Genomic DNA, 18,961 nt, shown 5'->3' with positions numbered 1-18,961 from the left:
TAACCAATATAAGTATTTTATTGAAACACTTTTTAATTTTTTTAATACAATAGTTTATATAATAATGTAGGAATAATACAACAAACAAAAATACAAGTAAAATCCCCTTAAACGAGAACACCATATATTATAACGCGCTATTGTTTGTTTGTTGTATCTCTATTTAAAAAATAACTTAATTTAAAACCTATAGACTGAGACCACGAGTTATATAAAAAATAAACTTAATTAACTCACGAGTTAACAGAAGGGAGGGGGTAAGAAGAGAATACTTATGGTCTAAAACAGGTTTCTTTTTTTTTTGTTTCAACTGCGGGCCGATCAACCAAAGAGGAATTACTTAACTAATAAAATCCTATTTAACAGGAAAGACGTTCGATATATAAAAAAAAAAAATAAAATACTTAACGGGGGGACAGGGTCAACCTATAGCCCCCAAAAAAGTCCAATAAATTTAATATAAACATTATTATCTCCTTATCACAATTAACATTTATATTTACACGAATTGGCTTCGATCAGTTAGTTGTTCGATTTTTTTTTGCACTTGAGTTTGACTTAAAAACTATTAAAAAATATATTTATTTATTTATTTATTTGGTGTATACGGACAGCCGGTCAAACGACGCGAACTTTTGAAATTTGACGCCGCGTCCTCGAAATTGTGCAAAATAATGAGTTTTCGTGTCACGTAATTCATTAAGTAGTTAAATCCGTTTCTTTATTAAGTGACACGAAAATCTGTTTTTTTTTTTGGTAGAAAAATCACATTTTAGTGACCCGCACCCAGCAATTTCGACCTTAAGGCATAAGGTACACAACGGATTTATTGCTAATAAAAAATATAAACAAAATTTAAGACTTTAGGCACCGATTCAATTGCATATTTAAGCCGAGCGAGTTGTTTGTTTGTTTATTATTGTCCGGTCGTTTTGGGATTTTGAGGCGGTTCAGTCGTCGTCCTTCTTTTCTGGTTTGAGATCCACCATGGCGTGTAACTGCTCCGGACTGTACCTACAACAAACAAATAACACAGTTTTAAATTACCAGTCATTACAGAATATCATTTTTATAAAACCATTTTCACAAATTAGTTGCGTGGGTTTTGATGAGATTAGTTAAAAGTAAAATCTGTATTAAGATAAAGTGAAAATCCTGCAGTCTCCCTCAAGAAGGTTTTTTGACACAGAATCAAACCCTGGGGCGTATATCTAATACCAATCTTTTATCTCCTGATGATGGACACCACTGTGTCCGAAACATGTCGGGAGTTTTGAATAACTGAATGTTTAAGTATGGACAATGCAAGTATGGACTATTATGTGTAAGTGCTTGGAAGTAATTTTTTGTTTATTTATTTATTTATTACACTCTCACAAATACATTGGAAATGTAATTACATGTTAAGAGTGCTTACTAAGCCAGTAAAGGCGAGAAAAAGAAAGACTACAACTAAAATATACTAACTAAACAAATTAACAATATAAAAAAATATTAAAAACATACAAATACATAATATAGCAGGTTCTAAAACAAATATGTGTACTACTTATACTTTAAACTACCTAAAATCACAGATCTAATTTGTGCTACAGAACTATTAAAGAAATCTATATCACATTTTTGTATATATTCATTACTTTAGTACATCATTCGATTTATAGGTGAACTACTTGGAGTTAAACATTGGAACAGCTTTCTATTTCTTATTCTTAAGTTTACTTTAGGAACCACAAAAGTTATGTTTTTAATTAAGAATCATTTGTTATACTTTAAATTGTTGACAATATTATATATAAATAGTATATCATTTAAACTTCGTCTAATACTTAGTCTAACCATACTAAATTCAGTCAGCATACTTTCATAAGAAATCATATAGGGACAGGTATTATGAGTTCTTAAGTATAGATACTTTAAAAACCTCTTTTGCACTTTTTCAATCATATCAATATTCACCAATGAATGACTGTGGTGACCAAATAACAGAGGCATATTCTAAATGGGGTCTAACCAATGTATTGTATAACATTATGATTGATTTTATTTGTTTAAAGTTTTTAGTGTTTCTAAATTCAAATCCAAGAACTTTATATGTTTTATTGACAATAGCTTCATAGTGCTGGTTAAATTTAAAGTTTGACTGCATGTAAGTACACACCAAGGTCCCTACATTCACTTTTCACTTTAAATGTTTAAAGTGACTGCTTCAAAGGCCTGTAATAAGTTTTTAAATAATTCAAGAGACTGGAATAAGACTGTCTAATTAATTAAAAGGATTCAATAAGTTAACTGCTTGGAAGTAACTTCTATCTAAATTAGTGATTTATTCCAAGTTTAAAAAGCCTGAAAGAAGTCAAAGTCAAGTCAAAATATACTTTTTTTTGCTAAGTTTACAAACTTGTGCTAAAAGCTTCCTATTCCTAGAATTTACGAGGGCTGTCCAATAAAGACTCAGACTCTCGCCACGAGCAGCTGTGTAATACAGGTGGGGCGATCTCGTGGTCATGGCATGAAACAATATACTAATACCTATTTACAGTACAAATTTGGTAGCGATCTGATCATTAGTGCTCAAGTAGTGACATTGCGAAGAAGACGTGTATGAAAGTCGCCTCTAATATGTATTTACAATGTCTGGATATCGAGAACAATGTTACGCGATTAAATTTTTGGTGAAATCGAACAAAAAACCTCGTGACTTAAAGAATGTGTACGGTGAAGCTTGCATGAAAAAATCCACGTGTTTCCAGTGGCACGCTGCCTTCCGAAAAGGTAGAGAGAGCTGTGAACTGGAAGGCAGTCCAGGAGCGCCTGTTACTTACTGCGCTTCGTGAAGAAACGATAAACACAGCTGGCTGTCTAATCGTTACCGATTTAGCACCGAACGACTTTTTTCTTTATCCCACTGCAAAAAAGGACCTGAAAGGAAGGACAGTTCTCGAAATCGAAAAAGGAACATGATTAAATATTTTACGACTAATAAATATAAGAAAGTTTCTCGTAAGTGAGGAGGTGGGGATTGGAAGAGATAAGTTGCCCACTTGACGAGTATTATGACTGGTGCAGGATGATGGACTTACGGACTTATGTATGAGTGTTGCAGTACAAAAAGTGAGAAAACTGTTAAAATTCTTTCAGCTACAAAAAGAGGTTTACAAGAGACTCTCATCAAACCAACACCACACAGATACCTTAATGCTTTTTTTTGAATAGTAAAAAATATGTTAAGGAGTCCCTTGGAGCACAAACCCCAAAATGGCAACCCATAACTGACATGAGAGTCTATTAAGGCGAAATAAACTGAACGAGCAAACAACCCCCCCAACTCATGCCTGGCCATCCTGACTGCAAAACAACCAGAAGAAAGTTTAACAGCGAGGCCCAAAACGTGGTTGTCAAACCTTAAACTCTCATCAATGAAGAGGCTGAGAAATCGACAATAATTCCTACCATGTAGTGGGATCTGCTCAAACAAAAAACCCTCTACATTACACTTAAAACCCAGAACAAAAGTCTTATCAACATTGAATACAAGCTGATTGCAGATGCACCACTCTTTAATTTTGTGAAGGTCCTCTACTATGAGAGATCTGACTACTTTGTTATGACACAGAATTGTAGTATCATCGGCAAACTGAACCACTAGTCCATGCAGTGATAGAGAGCTTAAGTCATTAACGTATAATAAAAATAAACTAGGACCTAACACTGACCCTTGAGGTACACCACGTTTAAGATGTGCTATCACTGACGAAAATTCAGATGCAACCAGACAGGTATGACTTCAATCACCCCAAAGCCACTCCCCTAAATCCGTAAAAATCAAGCTTTGACAGCAGTATTCCATGATCCACACAATTGAAGGCCTTAGACAGATCACAGAACACCGCTGCTGCAGCCTCCCTGGAATTCATAGATAGTTACACACTCTCCAAGAATCTGAAAATGGCATCCCGCGTGCCCTTAGATGACTAAAATCCATACTGATTAGGGGACAGCACATTGTATTTGGCCAAAAAAGAGACAATTTTCTTTTTTGCAAGCCGCTCAAGAACCTTGGAGAGGGTTGACAAAATTGATATGGGACGGAAGTTAGAGGGTCGGTCCAAGCTACTACCTTTATGAAGAGCGATGAATCATAGCTTCCTTTAAATAGGATGGGAACCCCTGATTGATTCCCAAACCAAAGCACCTAAAGCGCTCGCAGGCAGAAGTGACAGCAGACGTGAAGAGATACCATCGGAACCCGAAGATCTATAATTCCTCAAGCACTGAATTGTTTCAAGGACCTCGGTGGCATCTACAGGGTGGAAAAAGAATGATTGGTTGATAGCATTCTAATTAAGATACTGCAATGGATCGCCGTCACTGGGAACTGCTTCCAGTAACTTCTCAGCAATATTAGAAAAAAAAAGCAATACCGACGAGAAGACTGCCTGCATTCGTTAATGATTAACCAACTTTCCTTCTGACTGTTACCGTACGAATCTAAGCGCTCATTGTAATACAGTTTACTGACTTTCTGATTTTTATCAGATGCCTATAAATTTTCCGATAATCGTGAAAATAAGACCTGATGAATTGATTGTCAATATTAATGCACAATAAACTTAATTGTGCCACCTGTCAACAGTGTCAAACTTACCCTAGCAACGTCTGTAAGTCGCACACGAATCTATAAACGTATCGTTTGCCGGCAGTCTTGTGGATGATGTTCTTGTCGTAATAGTAACGTAATCCCCTGGACAATTTCTCGTAGTTCATTTTCGGTTTGTTCTTTCGTATGCCCCATCTCCTTGCCACCTGCATTAAAACATTTAAGTGAGTAAAAGAACTTTTATATAAAATGGGATCGGTTATACCTCGTCTGGATCGGTTAACTTGAACTCCCAACCGTCTCCGGTCCAGGAGATGAAGGCCTGGCACGATTTGTCCGTCAATAATTCCAGGAGGAACTGCCACAGTTGAATCGGACCGGAACCTTAAATAGAAAATGGAACTTTGGTCAAGGTTTAGTGCAAAAATGGTTTTTGGAATAAAGGGAAAATGCCTTTGGGTTTTACGGAATATATATAAGGTTATTGCTGGGGTACCACAAGGAATCATATTGCGTCCTCTCCTTTATACAATTTATACTTGTAATTTTATTGAAAGTCTTCAGTTTTGCAATTACCATCTTTACGCTGATGATACTCAGCTCTACTATTCTTTTAATATAAGTGAAGTCGACATTGCTAACGAGAATATAAACCTTCAGAGAGTTTGTCAAACCTCCGCTGATCATAATTTAAAAATGAATCCTGCCGAATCAAATTTTATTATTTTTGGTAATGAAGTGTCAAAAAAAGTTGCCCAGGAGCGCCTAAGTCATAAAATTGACAATGTGAATATACCTTGTGTAAAACATGCCAAGAGTTTGGGATTGGAAATAGATAGTGATTTGCGGTTTCGGGAACATATAACTTCAAAATTGAAAAAAGCTTATTCAACTCTCCGTCTTATTTATTCTAGTCGTCATTTTTTACAAAAAGATATTAAATTATTGCTATTTGATTCGTTAGTGCTAAGCAATTTCAATTATTTATGGGCCTTGTCTTGATAGTTTTGAATCTAGAAGGATTCAAAAAGTACAAAATTCATGTTTACGTTTAATTTATGGCGTCCGTAGACACGAACACATTTCACCGTTTTTACGTAAATCAAAATGGCTTAACATGTACAATCGTAGAAAACTACACATGAATACATTTTGCTTTAAAATTCTTAAAACAAAAAAAACCAGGATATCTTTTTGAGAAACTTGAATTTAGAATTGATGCTTGTAATCGACCTTTGCGTTTTAATGATAAAGTGTCCATACCTAGACATCGAAGAGAAATATTTAAAAGATCATTTTCATATTGTGCGGCTAAAACTATAAACCTATTTTCACCGTCATTTTCAAACACTTCGCTGTTGAACTTTAAAAAACGACTTAAACAAATTCTGATTGTTGAACAAATAGGCTCTAACTGAATTATAGGGGTAAACTTGTCTAACTGGATCTCCTAAATAGCTGTGATCTCTTGAAAAACGGTTTTTAAATTATGTGTTTAGTTATTGTATTTTTTTTTTTGATTTCTTGTGTTTTTGCTTTGTGTTTCTATTTTTATCTCTGTATTTCTGTTTTACATTTTAAACTTATTCTAAGTATTTTATGGTTCTATGATTTTAAATTATGTGTTTACTTTGGCCATTGTGTATTTTTGTATTTTGCATTTATTTTTAATTATGTTTATTTCAATTTTGTTACTCTACCTTATTTTGTAATGATTACCTTAGATTCTAAATATTTCAAAATGTAAAAGTTTATTTGTGTTTGGGCTTAAGCAGTGCCTTACAACACTTCTATTGTAAGGTGTCTGAGGAGCCTTTTAGGACATATTGCATTGAAATTTCTGTATTTTTGGTTAATATTGTTGGTCCTAATAAACGAATTATTATTATTGTTATCTTTTTTTTTTCTCCATTAGACCAAATTTCATCAAAATCGGGCCAAAATTAGCACATTTATTGGGCCTTTTTTTTTTTAGGAAAATCGGTCAACCTCGACTAAAAAGTATTAAATATATCAAAATATTCAGAGGACAAAAAACAAAATTTTCTGAAGGATCATAAAGTAGGTATATATTAATTTGAATTACCCAGTTAAATTGTTATCTTCTTGGCAATACACTCACAGCAATAGTATTTCACTGTACGACACGATAAAAAAATTGAGACCCTCAATATTGATATTAATAATAATAATAATAATAATAATAATAATAAACGTCTTTTTATTGTCAGAAATACTTAATTTAAGATACCCAAATCTTGCCTTAATATGGCCCCGAACCTAAATCATGAAATAATATTACTAAATAAATAAACCACACAACTAAATTACGTTAGCAAAATGAAACGTAAAAAGTAGTCTGTGAACTCAGCTTTAGGATATTGACAAGGGGAAATGTCACAGTTGTCAAATAACCTAACCTCTAATTATCTAAAGTGCAAACGTCAATGTGTCAAAGGTTAAATACAGAGAGGGATGCTTGTATGGTGAAAATCGGAATAGTATGTCGGCCATCTTGCTTTGACTTATAGAACATATATCATTTGTCATTGGGGTTTGTTTTTCATTTCAACGAATGCTGTAAGTGTGGGTTGACAATGCAATGTTTTAATTGATCTGCAGCAATTCCAGGTTTCATTCATTCAAAAAAACATCCATTCTGGGTGCTCAGCTTTCTTAGTGTCTATACCTATGTCTCGTCTAAGTGAATACAGGAAGTTGTATAATACGAGCATGAAATAAAATAAGAAAATAGGCAGTACAAACCCTATAAATAAACTCACTTAATGATTCATTAAAAAAAAATAAATAAATAAATAAATATGTATTGTAGTGTAAAGCCAGCAGTATCAGTAGTATCAGCGTTATTAAAATTTGTTGAAGAGAACTGATAGGAAGAAATTCTATAGCTCAAAGTCTTAATAAAATTTACATTGCATATCTCTTTCCATGTTTTCCTCGTAATGGGGACTAAATACTCTTAAATACTTATTTTAATCAACTTTTTAAATGTGGAAAAGAAAATAGAGGCCAGACATTTTGTAATATGTATTTATAATAAATCAAGTTAAAAATGAAATACTTTTTAAGTGAAACTGCTTCATTGAAATCAACTGAACTTGATTTTATTTAAAGACTAAAGATTGACAATACAAAAACATAAATAAAATCAGATTTTCTTACCAGAAACCTGGAATTGCTTGCCGCAAATCGATTAAAACATTTCACCCAATATTGAAAGGGAACTTTTTAGAAAAAACGTCATGAATTTAAAATAACATCCTTATAAAACAAATAGCAAACTCAATCCACGCTTGCATTCATTAAAATGAAAAACAAACTCAAATGGTATGACAATTACAAATGATGTTCTATCAATCAATGTCAACAACTGTCAATTTTGCCAAGCAAGATGGCCGACATACGATTCCGACTATCACCATACAAGTTTCATACATGGGTAAGTGATTATCTCGTCCTCGGATCAACAACTGATTCATCCAAACTAACCTTAAAAAACAAAAAAAAATCCTTGGAACCGGACTCACCTTGAAAACAGGGTCCGGCACTAGAATTGCTCGGATACCCGGCGATCATCCCGTTCTGGATCATCGGCTTCGTGTCCTGACCGATCCCGGTCAGTCCGTCCCGCACCAATCCCGAGGTCAAAAAAGCGGGATGGGTGGGATGGTGGTGGGCCAACAGTTCGTGGTGCGACCACTGGTCGTTACCCGCGTTCCCGCCACCACCAGCGCCACCGCTCGGCACCGTCTGGAACGAGGTGGAGGTGTCGTAGGGTGACCCGTAAATGTCGCTGTAACCGTCGTTGTACCTGCCCGCACCTGAACCAGAACCATCCTGTTACTCGGAGACTCTATTTTTCTTAAAAGAAAAGTCTACTTACCGGTAAAACAGTGTCCTCCCGTACCGGGGGGATTACTAGGATAGCCGGCGATCATTCCGTTCTGGAGCATGGTGGGTTTGGTGTCCGGTTGGTGAGAGGGAGGCGGGGGGTGTCCTCCCATCGAGGACAAATCGTGGTTCGGCGTGTGACCCCATTGCTCTGACCCGCTGGAACCACCGCTAGGGACCGTTTGGTACGGTGACCCTTCTTGGTACGGACTACCGTAGGTGTCCGTGTACGGTGTGTCGCTGTATCGGCCAGCACCTAAAACCAACCAATAAAATTGAGAAGCAATTTCAAAGTCAAAGCCTACTTTTGCCCTCTATCGTTCGTGCAAAATATAATTAGTTATAATTTATTTAATATAATTTGTTTTATTATAATCTCACATGACATGACATAATTAATACTTAGTAAAAATACTTCAATGTAAAGATGGTTAATACACATGAAATACCATACTGATGCGTATGGAACACCTAATTAAATAATATATACTTTAACAACAACTCTAATTCAGTCTATGTAAGAGCTGAAAATTTAAAATTTACCTTAAATTTGTTATTTAATAACCTTTTGATGATCTTTAGTTGCAAGAGTTCGAGACTTAACTCAGAGAAAACATTAAGCATTTCAAATAATTTTATAAAAAATTTTTACTTATTTAGGAGGGAAAATCTTTAAAATTAAAAGCTACTAAACACAGTTAACTGTAATTTTAAGAAAAATTATCCATATTTAAAAGAGACAAAAAAAAAATTCAATTGAAGCAATTTTTTTGAACCTTACTTATTTTTGTTCTCTCTTTATGTTATAAATTAATTCTGGTACAATATTGCATATTTCGGAATTTGTGGGAAGTTAATTTAAAAAAGAGGGTATTTTTAGATCCATTGGTGGTAAATTAGATAAGGCAAAATCATCTTTAAGAACATACTTTAAAAAGATCATTAATGATATGAATCGTGCAAGTATTCTTCAGTTTAAGCCTGAACATCTGATTAAAATCCATTGACTAAGAATCAAGATATTGACATTTTTCTTATTGGACTGCCTATAAGTAATAAAATAATTAGTCCTTTATTAGCAAACAAAAATCTTAGGTTATAGTGGTTAAAATGTTGTAATTACTAATTTCTGAAATACTCCTAGGGATTTTCAAGTATTTTCTAGAAAAATGATTAAAATCCATTCACTAAAAATCAAGATATTGACATTTTTTTCACTGGAGTGCCTGGAAGAGATAAAATAATTTGTCTTTTATTGACAAGTGAATATCTCGAGTTCTAGTGGTTAAAATATTGTGTAATCATTGATTTCTAGGGTACTCTGGAGAACATTAAAATCCATATACTGAAAATCAAAATATTGACACATTTTTCTCATTGAAGTGTCATGAAAAGACAAAAAATATCTGTAAGGAACAAAATTTTGAGTTCTAGTAGTCAACAATTTGAAAGTATTGATTTATTAACTGTTCTGAAGACATTTCTAGTTTTTCTTAAAGAATTAACTAAAATTCATTCACGAAAAAGTCAAGATAATCACATTTTTATTCCAAGGGTCCAAAAAACTTTATCTCTTATTAACATGTAAATATCTTCAGTTATAGTAGTTCAAATTTAGAAATTATTGATTCATGAACTATTCTAAAGAGTTTTTTAATCTTTTTAAAGAAGTGAGCTGCATCCATCCAGAAAATGTCAAGATAATAGAATTTTTAATCAAGAAGTGCCTGTAAAAAATAAAATAGTTTATTTCTTATTGGCATGTGAACATATTGGATTTTAGTGGTAAAAAATTAGAAATTATTGATTTATGGACTACTGTGAAGATTTTTCTAGTCTTTTTTAAAGAACTGACTTAAATTCATTCATAAAAAATCAAGACAATGGAATTATTATTCAAAAAATACCTGTAAAATAAAAAAAAGTGTGTATAATAAATAATAAAATTAAAAATATATTATCAATAAATATTTTAATAAAAAAAAAATGTGTTTAGCTCAAGTGGAATAAATGGAAAACACCATTAGAGTTGACAGAAAGCATTACTTCCGGCAAGGATTAATTCGGAGCCACGATAACCATGGCCGCCATTTTGTGTCCTTTGAATATTTTCAGTGTTGCCAACAAAAAAATATATTAAATAATTGTTGACGTTTGAGTATAGCGGGTTGCTTAGTTTTCGGCGATTTGTAAACGACGCTTGGGTATATCGTCTGCAACGGGCAATACAGCTTCCTCCTTATTTAATACGTGGATAATGTATCGGCATGCTTATTTAAACTTATTTGGTTCACTGTTTCTCAAAGAATGGCGAGAATGGATAGAATATTTGTTTCTTTTTACTATATAAACCCTTGCTAATTACAAACCCTTATAAAATCATTTATATTTTGATTTTTATAGATGGTTGTACCTATTAATGGGGAAACACTGTATGGAAGGAATGTAAAAGTGTTTTTAACCAAATTTTTTGAGTAAATTATTGATTTATGGACTAGTCTGAAAGTCTTTTTTAAAGAAATGATTAATATCCGTTCACAAAAAGTCAAGAAAATGACATTTTTATTCAAGGAGTGCCTGTAAGGAACGAAATAATTTGTCTCTTATTGGCAAGTGAATATCTTGGGTTCTAATAGTCATAACTCAGAAGTTGTTGATTTATGGACAATCCTAAAGATTTTTTTAGCCTTTTTTGAAAAATTCACTAAAATCCATTCACAAATAGTCAAGATATTGGAATTCTTAGTCCAGGAGTGCCTGTAAGGAACAAAAAACGTTGTCTCTTATTGGTATGTGAATATATTAACTTCTAGTAGTCATTATAGATTTATGGACTACTTTGAAGACTTTTTTTAGTAATTTTAAAAGAATTGGATAAAATCCATTGAAAAAAAGGTTGTGATAATGGAATTCTTATTCCAGGAGTGCCTGTAAGAAATAAAATAATTTATCTCTTAATGGCAAATGAATATCTTGAGTTCTAATGGTTAACATAGTGTATTTATTGATTTCTCGAATATTTCAACATTTATTCGAACTTACAGTTTTGTCTCACACCAGTAATAAAGACTATATATAAAACACGTCACAACGATATACAGGGTGTTCGAAAAATAGACGGAGATATTTCAATGGGTAAAAAAATATGAGAAAATGTTGGTCCGGAAGTGCACAGTATTCAAGATACAGGCTGATTTTTTATTATTATTAATTATTTTTCTAGAAGAACTGTCACTTGTCAATGTCAAACCTCCATGCAGAAATGATTTTTTGTTTTCCAAGGCACCCGTGATTTTTTTCACCAAAAATTAATAAACCAATTTTATCTAGTAGTGGCATGCAATAAAACGCTATTTATTTTTTTTGTCAACAAATACTAAAATTGAAAAAAAATCATTGGCATACATTTTTTTGCCCCACGGGACGCCACTGGACCTTAATTTTAATCTAATTAAGGCTAAATTACCCTCTTACTACTACAAGTAACACTTGTCATACGTCAAAATATATTATCTCTCATCGTCACTGTATATAAACAGTTGACATTGAGGTTATGTTTCTAATTCGCCATTTTGTCTACGAACCTTTATATCGCTTTGTCTAGTAACCGCACCCAAGAAATCCTTAGGAAACAATAAAAGAGAGGAAAAAATCCCTGTTATGCCATAGAGAAATAAATATTAAAAGAGTGTTTGAAAGGTAGCCTAAATTGGTCATCAAGTTTTAAACCTTAACCTAAGATATTTAGTTCGGTTAGACGGCATCGAGGGCCAACTTCTGTCATAATTGTCATTATTATTATCGATTTTCTTTCCTTCCTTGCCATCACCCACCTTCGCATCATCGATCGTCGCCATTGCTTATTCCTTTTTATTTGGGCGTCCATTGGGTGTGTCCTTTGGTTTTTTCTCAACAAAAAATAGTTAAAAATGTAGCTTAAAGTCATTAAAGTGTAATTTCATAATATAGGCAGAAGCTTTTTTGTTGTTTTATTGTGTGGTTTCAGATCCCTAGGATGGGGTAAGTGCAATTTTTTTTATCAAATAGTTTTCACCATGTTGTAGGTCACCTAAAATTGTTGTTTACCATTTTAAAACTGCCCTAATAATGTCATCACCAGGAAAATTAATTTTTAAATGCAAGGCACCCACTTGTTCTAATACATACTATTGTCCTATTGAAGATTCATACAAAAATAAAATTTTCTTTAAATTTCCTGAAAGTGACATTATTAGGAGGTCCCAATGGTTTAAAATACTTGGTTTAAGCCCAACCTCAACAAGGTGTTATTTATGTCAAGACCATTTTGAGGATATTTCATTTACTAATACTATACATACTCATTTAAGAAAGTGTGCTCTCCCAATTGCTGGCCCAAGTATTATTCAAAATGCCCCAGTACTGGTTGAGGCTCAAGTACCTTGGGAAGATAAATTGACTTTATTACCTGCTATCATAATCCAGCAATCTCAATATAATGTTCAGAATGAACATAATTATGCTAGACCACTTTTTACTAGGTCTGACGGAAGGTATCATCAGTGCTTTGCTGCTAGGAAGTACCAAAAGCACAATAAGTGAAACAACTTCCATCCTACCAGGTCACTACTCAAGGAGGTACCTCACCTCGATAAGGTGGGAGTAAGATCCAGGGATGCTCTTTGAATATTTAAGAAAAAGGACCGATGACATCTAGAATTAAGGGTATACATCAGTGTCAACTAATTTTTAATATCATACTCTCCATAAAGAATATTTTAATTACAGGATTAGTTTTTATATATTACCACTCCCCTAACATTTTTGGGTACCCTCTGTACAAAAAAGTAGGTAGTAAACGTAAAATTTTTAGGGCATATTTTTGAGAAATATAGTTCTTATGTCTGTAAATAATTAATTTATAAATTTGATAAATTGTAATTTTTGTATCATATCCCCAAAATGTAAAATGTAAAAAGCAAAATACATACCATGGAGTGTTGTGCTAAAGCAGCACAAAAACAAATTGTATCAGGATCCCTTTTAAGACAATAAATTATAAACTTACTTTACAATTGACTTAAATTCTACCCCTACCCTTGTTAATTTGTTGATAACAGTGAAATTAATATTGTTAGTATCGAGCATTTAATTCTCAAAATAGGACTAAATATATTATACTTAATCTCTAAAAGATTGTCTTACATAATTGACCCATTAAATCTTTTTTTGATAGCGTATTGGGCTGTAAAATCTCTTTCACATTCTCTAAAAATCAGTGAAAAAGTGCAATTAACGATTTATTTTTTTGAAGGGCCTAAATGCATTAACTTAACAGCTTAAAAGTAGATTTGATGAATTTAATGTCAAAACACTAACGTATTCAATTAAAAAATGTATAAAATAAACTTAAATTACAAACATTATCACTCTTAGCCTCTTCAAAAATTAAATTAATACACTTGCACTATTTCATAATTTTTTAGAGTTTGTGATCGAGATTCACAGCCTTTACGCTGTTAAAAATTGATTTAATGGGTCAATAATTTTAAATTTCGCGCCATTCTAAAATTTTGAATAGCCGAACTAAAATAATTGACATTTGTCACAGTCGGTAAAATAGTCTACTGTAATCCCGATCCGTCATAGAAATGACAGGCAGATTTCTATGACGGATCGGTATTACAGTAGACTATTTTACCGACTGTGACAAATGTCAATTATTTTAGTTCGGTTAGACCGCAACCGCACGCTGCGCAATCGAGTTTAGGGTAAAGATGATGCCTACTTGTCACTATGGGATTGAACCCTCTCATACTTTTAATTACTCTATGTGTTATGCTAAATGTATGTAAATCGGAGCGAGATGATGATAACGATGACTCAAATAAACCGTAAACTAACCGACGATTCTGGCGAGCGTGCGGGATTGGAGAGGAATGGGCGGCACGAGGAGGCGGAACCGTGTGGCGGGCCAATCGCTCCACGACCGTACACAGGGTCGCCGCTATTTGAGGGGGGGACGACGACGCGATATTTTACTCTCGCGAGAACAATCGGAGGAGACGCCTCGTTTTCCTCCCGATTTTTTGGGGGATACTTTGTCTTGATGCGTGCACCTCATTGGCTCCGATACGTCCTTCATCCGATGTTCAACGTGTTTTATAAATTGTCGATTGACTGTTTACGGTTTTGTCTCAGGACAGTAATATTTACGTCATTTATCATCTATTTACTGTGGCTGTATTAGAAACATGTATTAGCCTTAAACGTTAATCTGTCGATGTCAGTGCGCTTAATAAATGCCCTTGTTCAATTTTTTTTTGTTATTGCACCTCATTGGTTCTCTTTAATGAATGCGGTTTTATCTTTGATAATCGCAGCACAGGTTTGTAATCTCACGCCAGTAATAAAAACGTCATCTGTCAAAGTCACTGTGTTACACAGTTAATGCTTCAGAGAACCATGATTTGATAAGAGGGTCCGCTCTAATCTAAGTGTGCTTTAATATGACTCAAGCACTTAAACACATAGGTTAAAGCTTTTTAAAAATTCAAGAATTTTACCCTTAATTAAATAAAACCTACATACCAAATTTCAATCTAATCGCACCAAAGCACAAAAATTATGATAGGTAGTCAAATGACTTAAAACTCACAATTTTTATTTTTTTTCATTAGGACCTACTGTATTGTAATTTTTGTCTAGCAAAATGCCTTGTATAGACCACTGTGTCGTCTGAATATTAAAATAATACACGTTAAATTCTTAAAACGTCAAAACTTTGCCGAATTATTACGGCTAAAAGAACACGATTGAGTAAAAGATATGCATGTATTCGGATTGTCCAGAGTCTCTTGAATATTTCCATACCAATTCCTGAAAGCTTTGAGCTATTTTAAGCATTTTATCAATGAAATTAGGAAGCAAGTCCAAGTCAATTCGTCCGCTGTGACGCCATGTTGTCAAAACCGCCGTAAAAGACGCCATTAAAATCGGGCATAAACGTCAAAATCGGCCATTTTCAGACGATGTTTTAGGGTATAAAAAAAGGTTTTTAACTTATGATTGGCACATGGAAAAATAGTAGAAAGCTTTAGGAACAGCTTAACATCAATTCTGGCCCGATTCCTATAAGTTTTAATAATTAAAAATCGATTAGAAAAAGGGTCTTTTTTCGGCGAAATTCCCCGTTTTCGTTGCCATGGAGACGCGGCCATGGATGGCTTTCAGTGTGCAGGGTGATTTTTAGCGATGGTACTAAATCGGAAAAAAATACTTTTGGGTACTTGCAATCATGGTAAAAAATTGAGATTTTAGTATTTTGTACTAAAATGAATGACGCATTTGCTCAAGCAGTTACAATTTAACTATGACATACAGGGTGGGCACAATTAATTTCAAAAGTGAAAAAAAGTTCATTAATTCATAACTCGAAAACGGTTTTACTTAGAAGTTCGATTAATATTGGAAAATATTCTTCTCATTACGGACTATAAACCGTCCATAAGGCTTTGAGTCCTAGGTGGCGCCACTAAAAAGTTATTAAGAGTAGACAAAAAAAAGTGTAAAAAAGGGTATTTTCAGATGGACAGTGCTCAACCTGTATAAATGATAGCGGTAAACTTGATACGCCATCTTATTCGGAAAGAATGCAAGTTTTTTCAAAAAAACATTTTTTTGAAAAAAACCCTTAATAAAATTTGTAGTTCTCGATGAGACGCACATATCTTTTGTAAGTCATTACTTCCATAAAGATACTGTTTAACCGTCAGAATGTCCTCTTTACTGTCTATAAACTTTAAATTTTGTTTTAAGTTCACGATTTTGTCTCGTGGCAGTAATAATTATGTCATAAGTCAAACGGCATCGTTACTGTCTTTATATAAGGGATATAATATTTCAAGTTCTCAAACATTATAAATTTAAAAGTCTTTGGTTTTAGCCCTCGTTGGTCTCTCGACATAAAGCATAGGCATTAGGCAATCTGCCATAATATGTATACATAAAATTAACAACGAGGATGAAAAAATATGACTCTTAGAATATAATATATTTTAAGTTTGTTTTTTTGAGTTTAATAACCCTATAAACAATAATTGGAATTAAATTTTGTTAAGTCAAATGTGTTTACCTATAATAGGTAAATAGGTAATTAGGGTAATAATAATTGCCCTAATTAATCTAAATAAAGGGTCAATATATTTTATCCCTCGTCGACAACCGATCGTACGTATACGACAATAGTGTGCAACGAGGATGCAAAAAAAAGACTTTTAAATTTAGTTTAATATTTAATTACTTATTGTATCGAGGAAGGATTTGGTTTTAGCCCTCGTTGGTCGCAACTTTTTATTGGCAAAGCGAGACCAACGAGGTTGCAAAAAAAAAAGACTTGTTAAATTCAGAAAAAAAAATACCCTAAAACTTAACTTTTGTGTTTTTCTTTAAAATTCACATATCTCATGATATTTCGTTTCCTATTAAATATAACATATTTATTTTTTAAAGATAATCATAAAAATCGTATTTTTTAGTCCTTATTGGCTCCCAACAATCAGATTATGTCGCAATAAATATAGGCGATCCGCCATAGGTGTACGCAAACTGACCAACGAGGATTCAAAAAAATGACTTTTGTCACATAATTCAATTTAAATATTTTTCAATAATAAGATAATTCTATTGGGTTTAACCGCAAAGAACAATTATTGTTAGTGAATCATTTGGGATTTAAATTCATTTATTTAATAAATGTGTCTATTGCCCTAAGTAATTAAAAAAAAAAAATTCATTTTTTGACCCCTCGTTGATCAATTTTGAGGTCGCGTAAATCATACAGCAACATTGGCCAACGAGGACGAAAAAAAAAGACTTGAATGTATTAAATAAGTTATGAATAATTCAAATAATTCTCACAGGTTTACATGAATTAAAGACATAATAATAAAAAATGTTTTTAAATCGCTCTAGGTTTGATAACACCCATTTAAAGTTCTTGAAAAATTCGTATTATAGTTTTAGCTCTCGTTGGTCCCATTTACATTATGTCACATAAAGCATAGGCGACCCGCCATACGTATACGACAATAATGACCAACGAGGGTGCAAAAAAATGACTCTTGTGACAAAACTTTTTTTTAGAAAAAAAAAATATTTTTTTGTAAATTAATTTATACGTTATGTGAATCTGTTTTTTCTCACGACAGTAAAATTCACGTCAAATGTCATCTGTCATTATTACTCCATGTAGGGGTCATCGTCATTGTAATTGTACTATCAAATTATAATCTCAAACCAGTAATAATGACTCTAGAAGTTACTCTATTGAGACATATTAATTATATAACCAAATAGTTTTTATGACGTAATTAGATAATAATTTACACTCTAAAGCATTAAAATTAAACACTAATGAATATTACAATCAGTTTTATATTAATTAATTTATTTGCTGAAGTTCATGGTTTTTGTCTCACGCCAGTAATAAGGACATTATACGTTAAGTAATACTCTATTTGTAGCTGCCATTCGTGAGTGTACTATTCAATAATTAAATTATATTCATCGAAAATATTAACATCGATTATCCTTGTATTTGTCACAGTTTTGTCTCACGTTAGTCATCTCACGCCTGTCATCTGTCAACGTCACTGTATTTATACAAGACAGGTTATCATTAACATCGCGCAAAAGTGATCTCTGCGACAGAAACTTTATACGTCACTGTACTGAACTAATGGTTGCTTCACACGTTCGCGTCCTAACCCATGAAGAACTTTTAATACCCTCTCTAATTTCTTGAGAGTTGACGATTTGATTTTCAGTTAGTTTGAGTGTTAAAGTTAAATGAATTGCTAAAATACGTACGTTGCAACAATTCCCTTCTAGGCATGACCGTATCGCACAAAACAACGTCCGTATTGCGTGAACTTCGAATGCGACTGTATCCCCTATAACATTATAATAAAAGTGATGTTTATTTTCGAAGCTGGTGCTGCAGTCTACGTCTTAAAAGAGGACGTAATCTATCTGCGGTAGCAACAAAAACTTCGATAAATTTCGTCAAAAACAGGACGACGGTGTTATTTTGTTATTAAAGAAAAAGTTAAGGCGTGTGGCTGGCTATTCTCCGTGGAACCTTGAAGGTGCGGATGTTTGCGTTAAAAGCAATGCTTTTAAAATGTAACGGCCGTATTTAAAACTATATAGAATCAACCGACAAAGGAGTTGATGACGTAGAACCGCTCGGGCAAGTGCAAGTTTTCAGTTAAAAAAATACAAACTGGTGGACGGGACAGGTGCGAGGCATTTTCAGCCACCTGCCGCATTTATTATAACGAACGACGAGAAGAAGTTCACTCTCGATGGGTTTTACGTACTACTCGAACGAATTTGTACTACCATGAACTCGAAACGTTCCTATATATATATAATTTATTTCTTAAACGGATATTATTTAACCTTGCA

At 33.3% G+C, this 18,961-nt stretch overlaps 1 protein-coding gene across 2 annotated transcripts in view; it reads right to left on the bottom strand.

Annotated features, from left to right (window-relative positions):
• The window catches only part of LOC126743349 (protein C-ets-1), a 160,330-nt gene continuing 141,369 nt past the window's right edge, over window positions 1-18,961 (bottom strand). For both annotated transcript variants that reach the window (XM_050450388.1, XM_050450389.1), the window contains 5 exons: window positions 8,505-8,768; window positions 8,149-8,442; window positions 4,866-4,984; window positions 4,649-4,806; window positions 1-1,014 (listed from right to left, as the gene is read on the bottom strand). In XM_050450388.1, the coding sequence (XP_050306345.1) occupies window positions 951-1,014; window positions 4,649-4,806; window positions 4,866-4,984; window positions 8,149-8,442; window positions 8,505-8,768 (899 nt within the window). In that variant the 3' untranslated portion in view covers window positions 1-950. The remainder of the gene's footprint in view (window positions 1,015-4,648; window positions 4,807-4,865; window positions 4,985-8,148; window positions 8,443-8,504; window positions 8,769-18,961) is intronic.

The sequence above is a fragment of the Anthonomus grandis genome, chromosome 12 (genome assembly GCF_022605725.1).
Source record: "Anthonomus grandis grandis chromosome 12, icAntGran1.3, whole genome shotgun sequence".
NCBI lineage: Eukaryota > Metazoa > Arthropoda > Insecta > Coleoptera > Curculionidae > Anthonomus > Anthonomus grandis.
The sequence above is the reverse complement of the archived record's forward strand: the minus strand, read 5'-3'. Positions and strand labels throughout refer to the sequence as shown.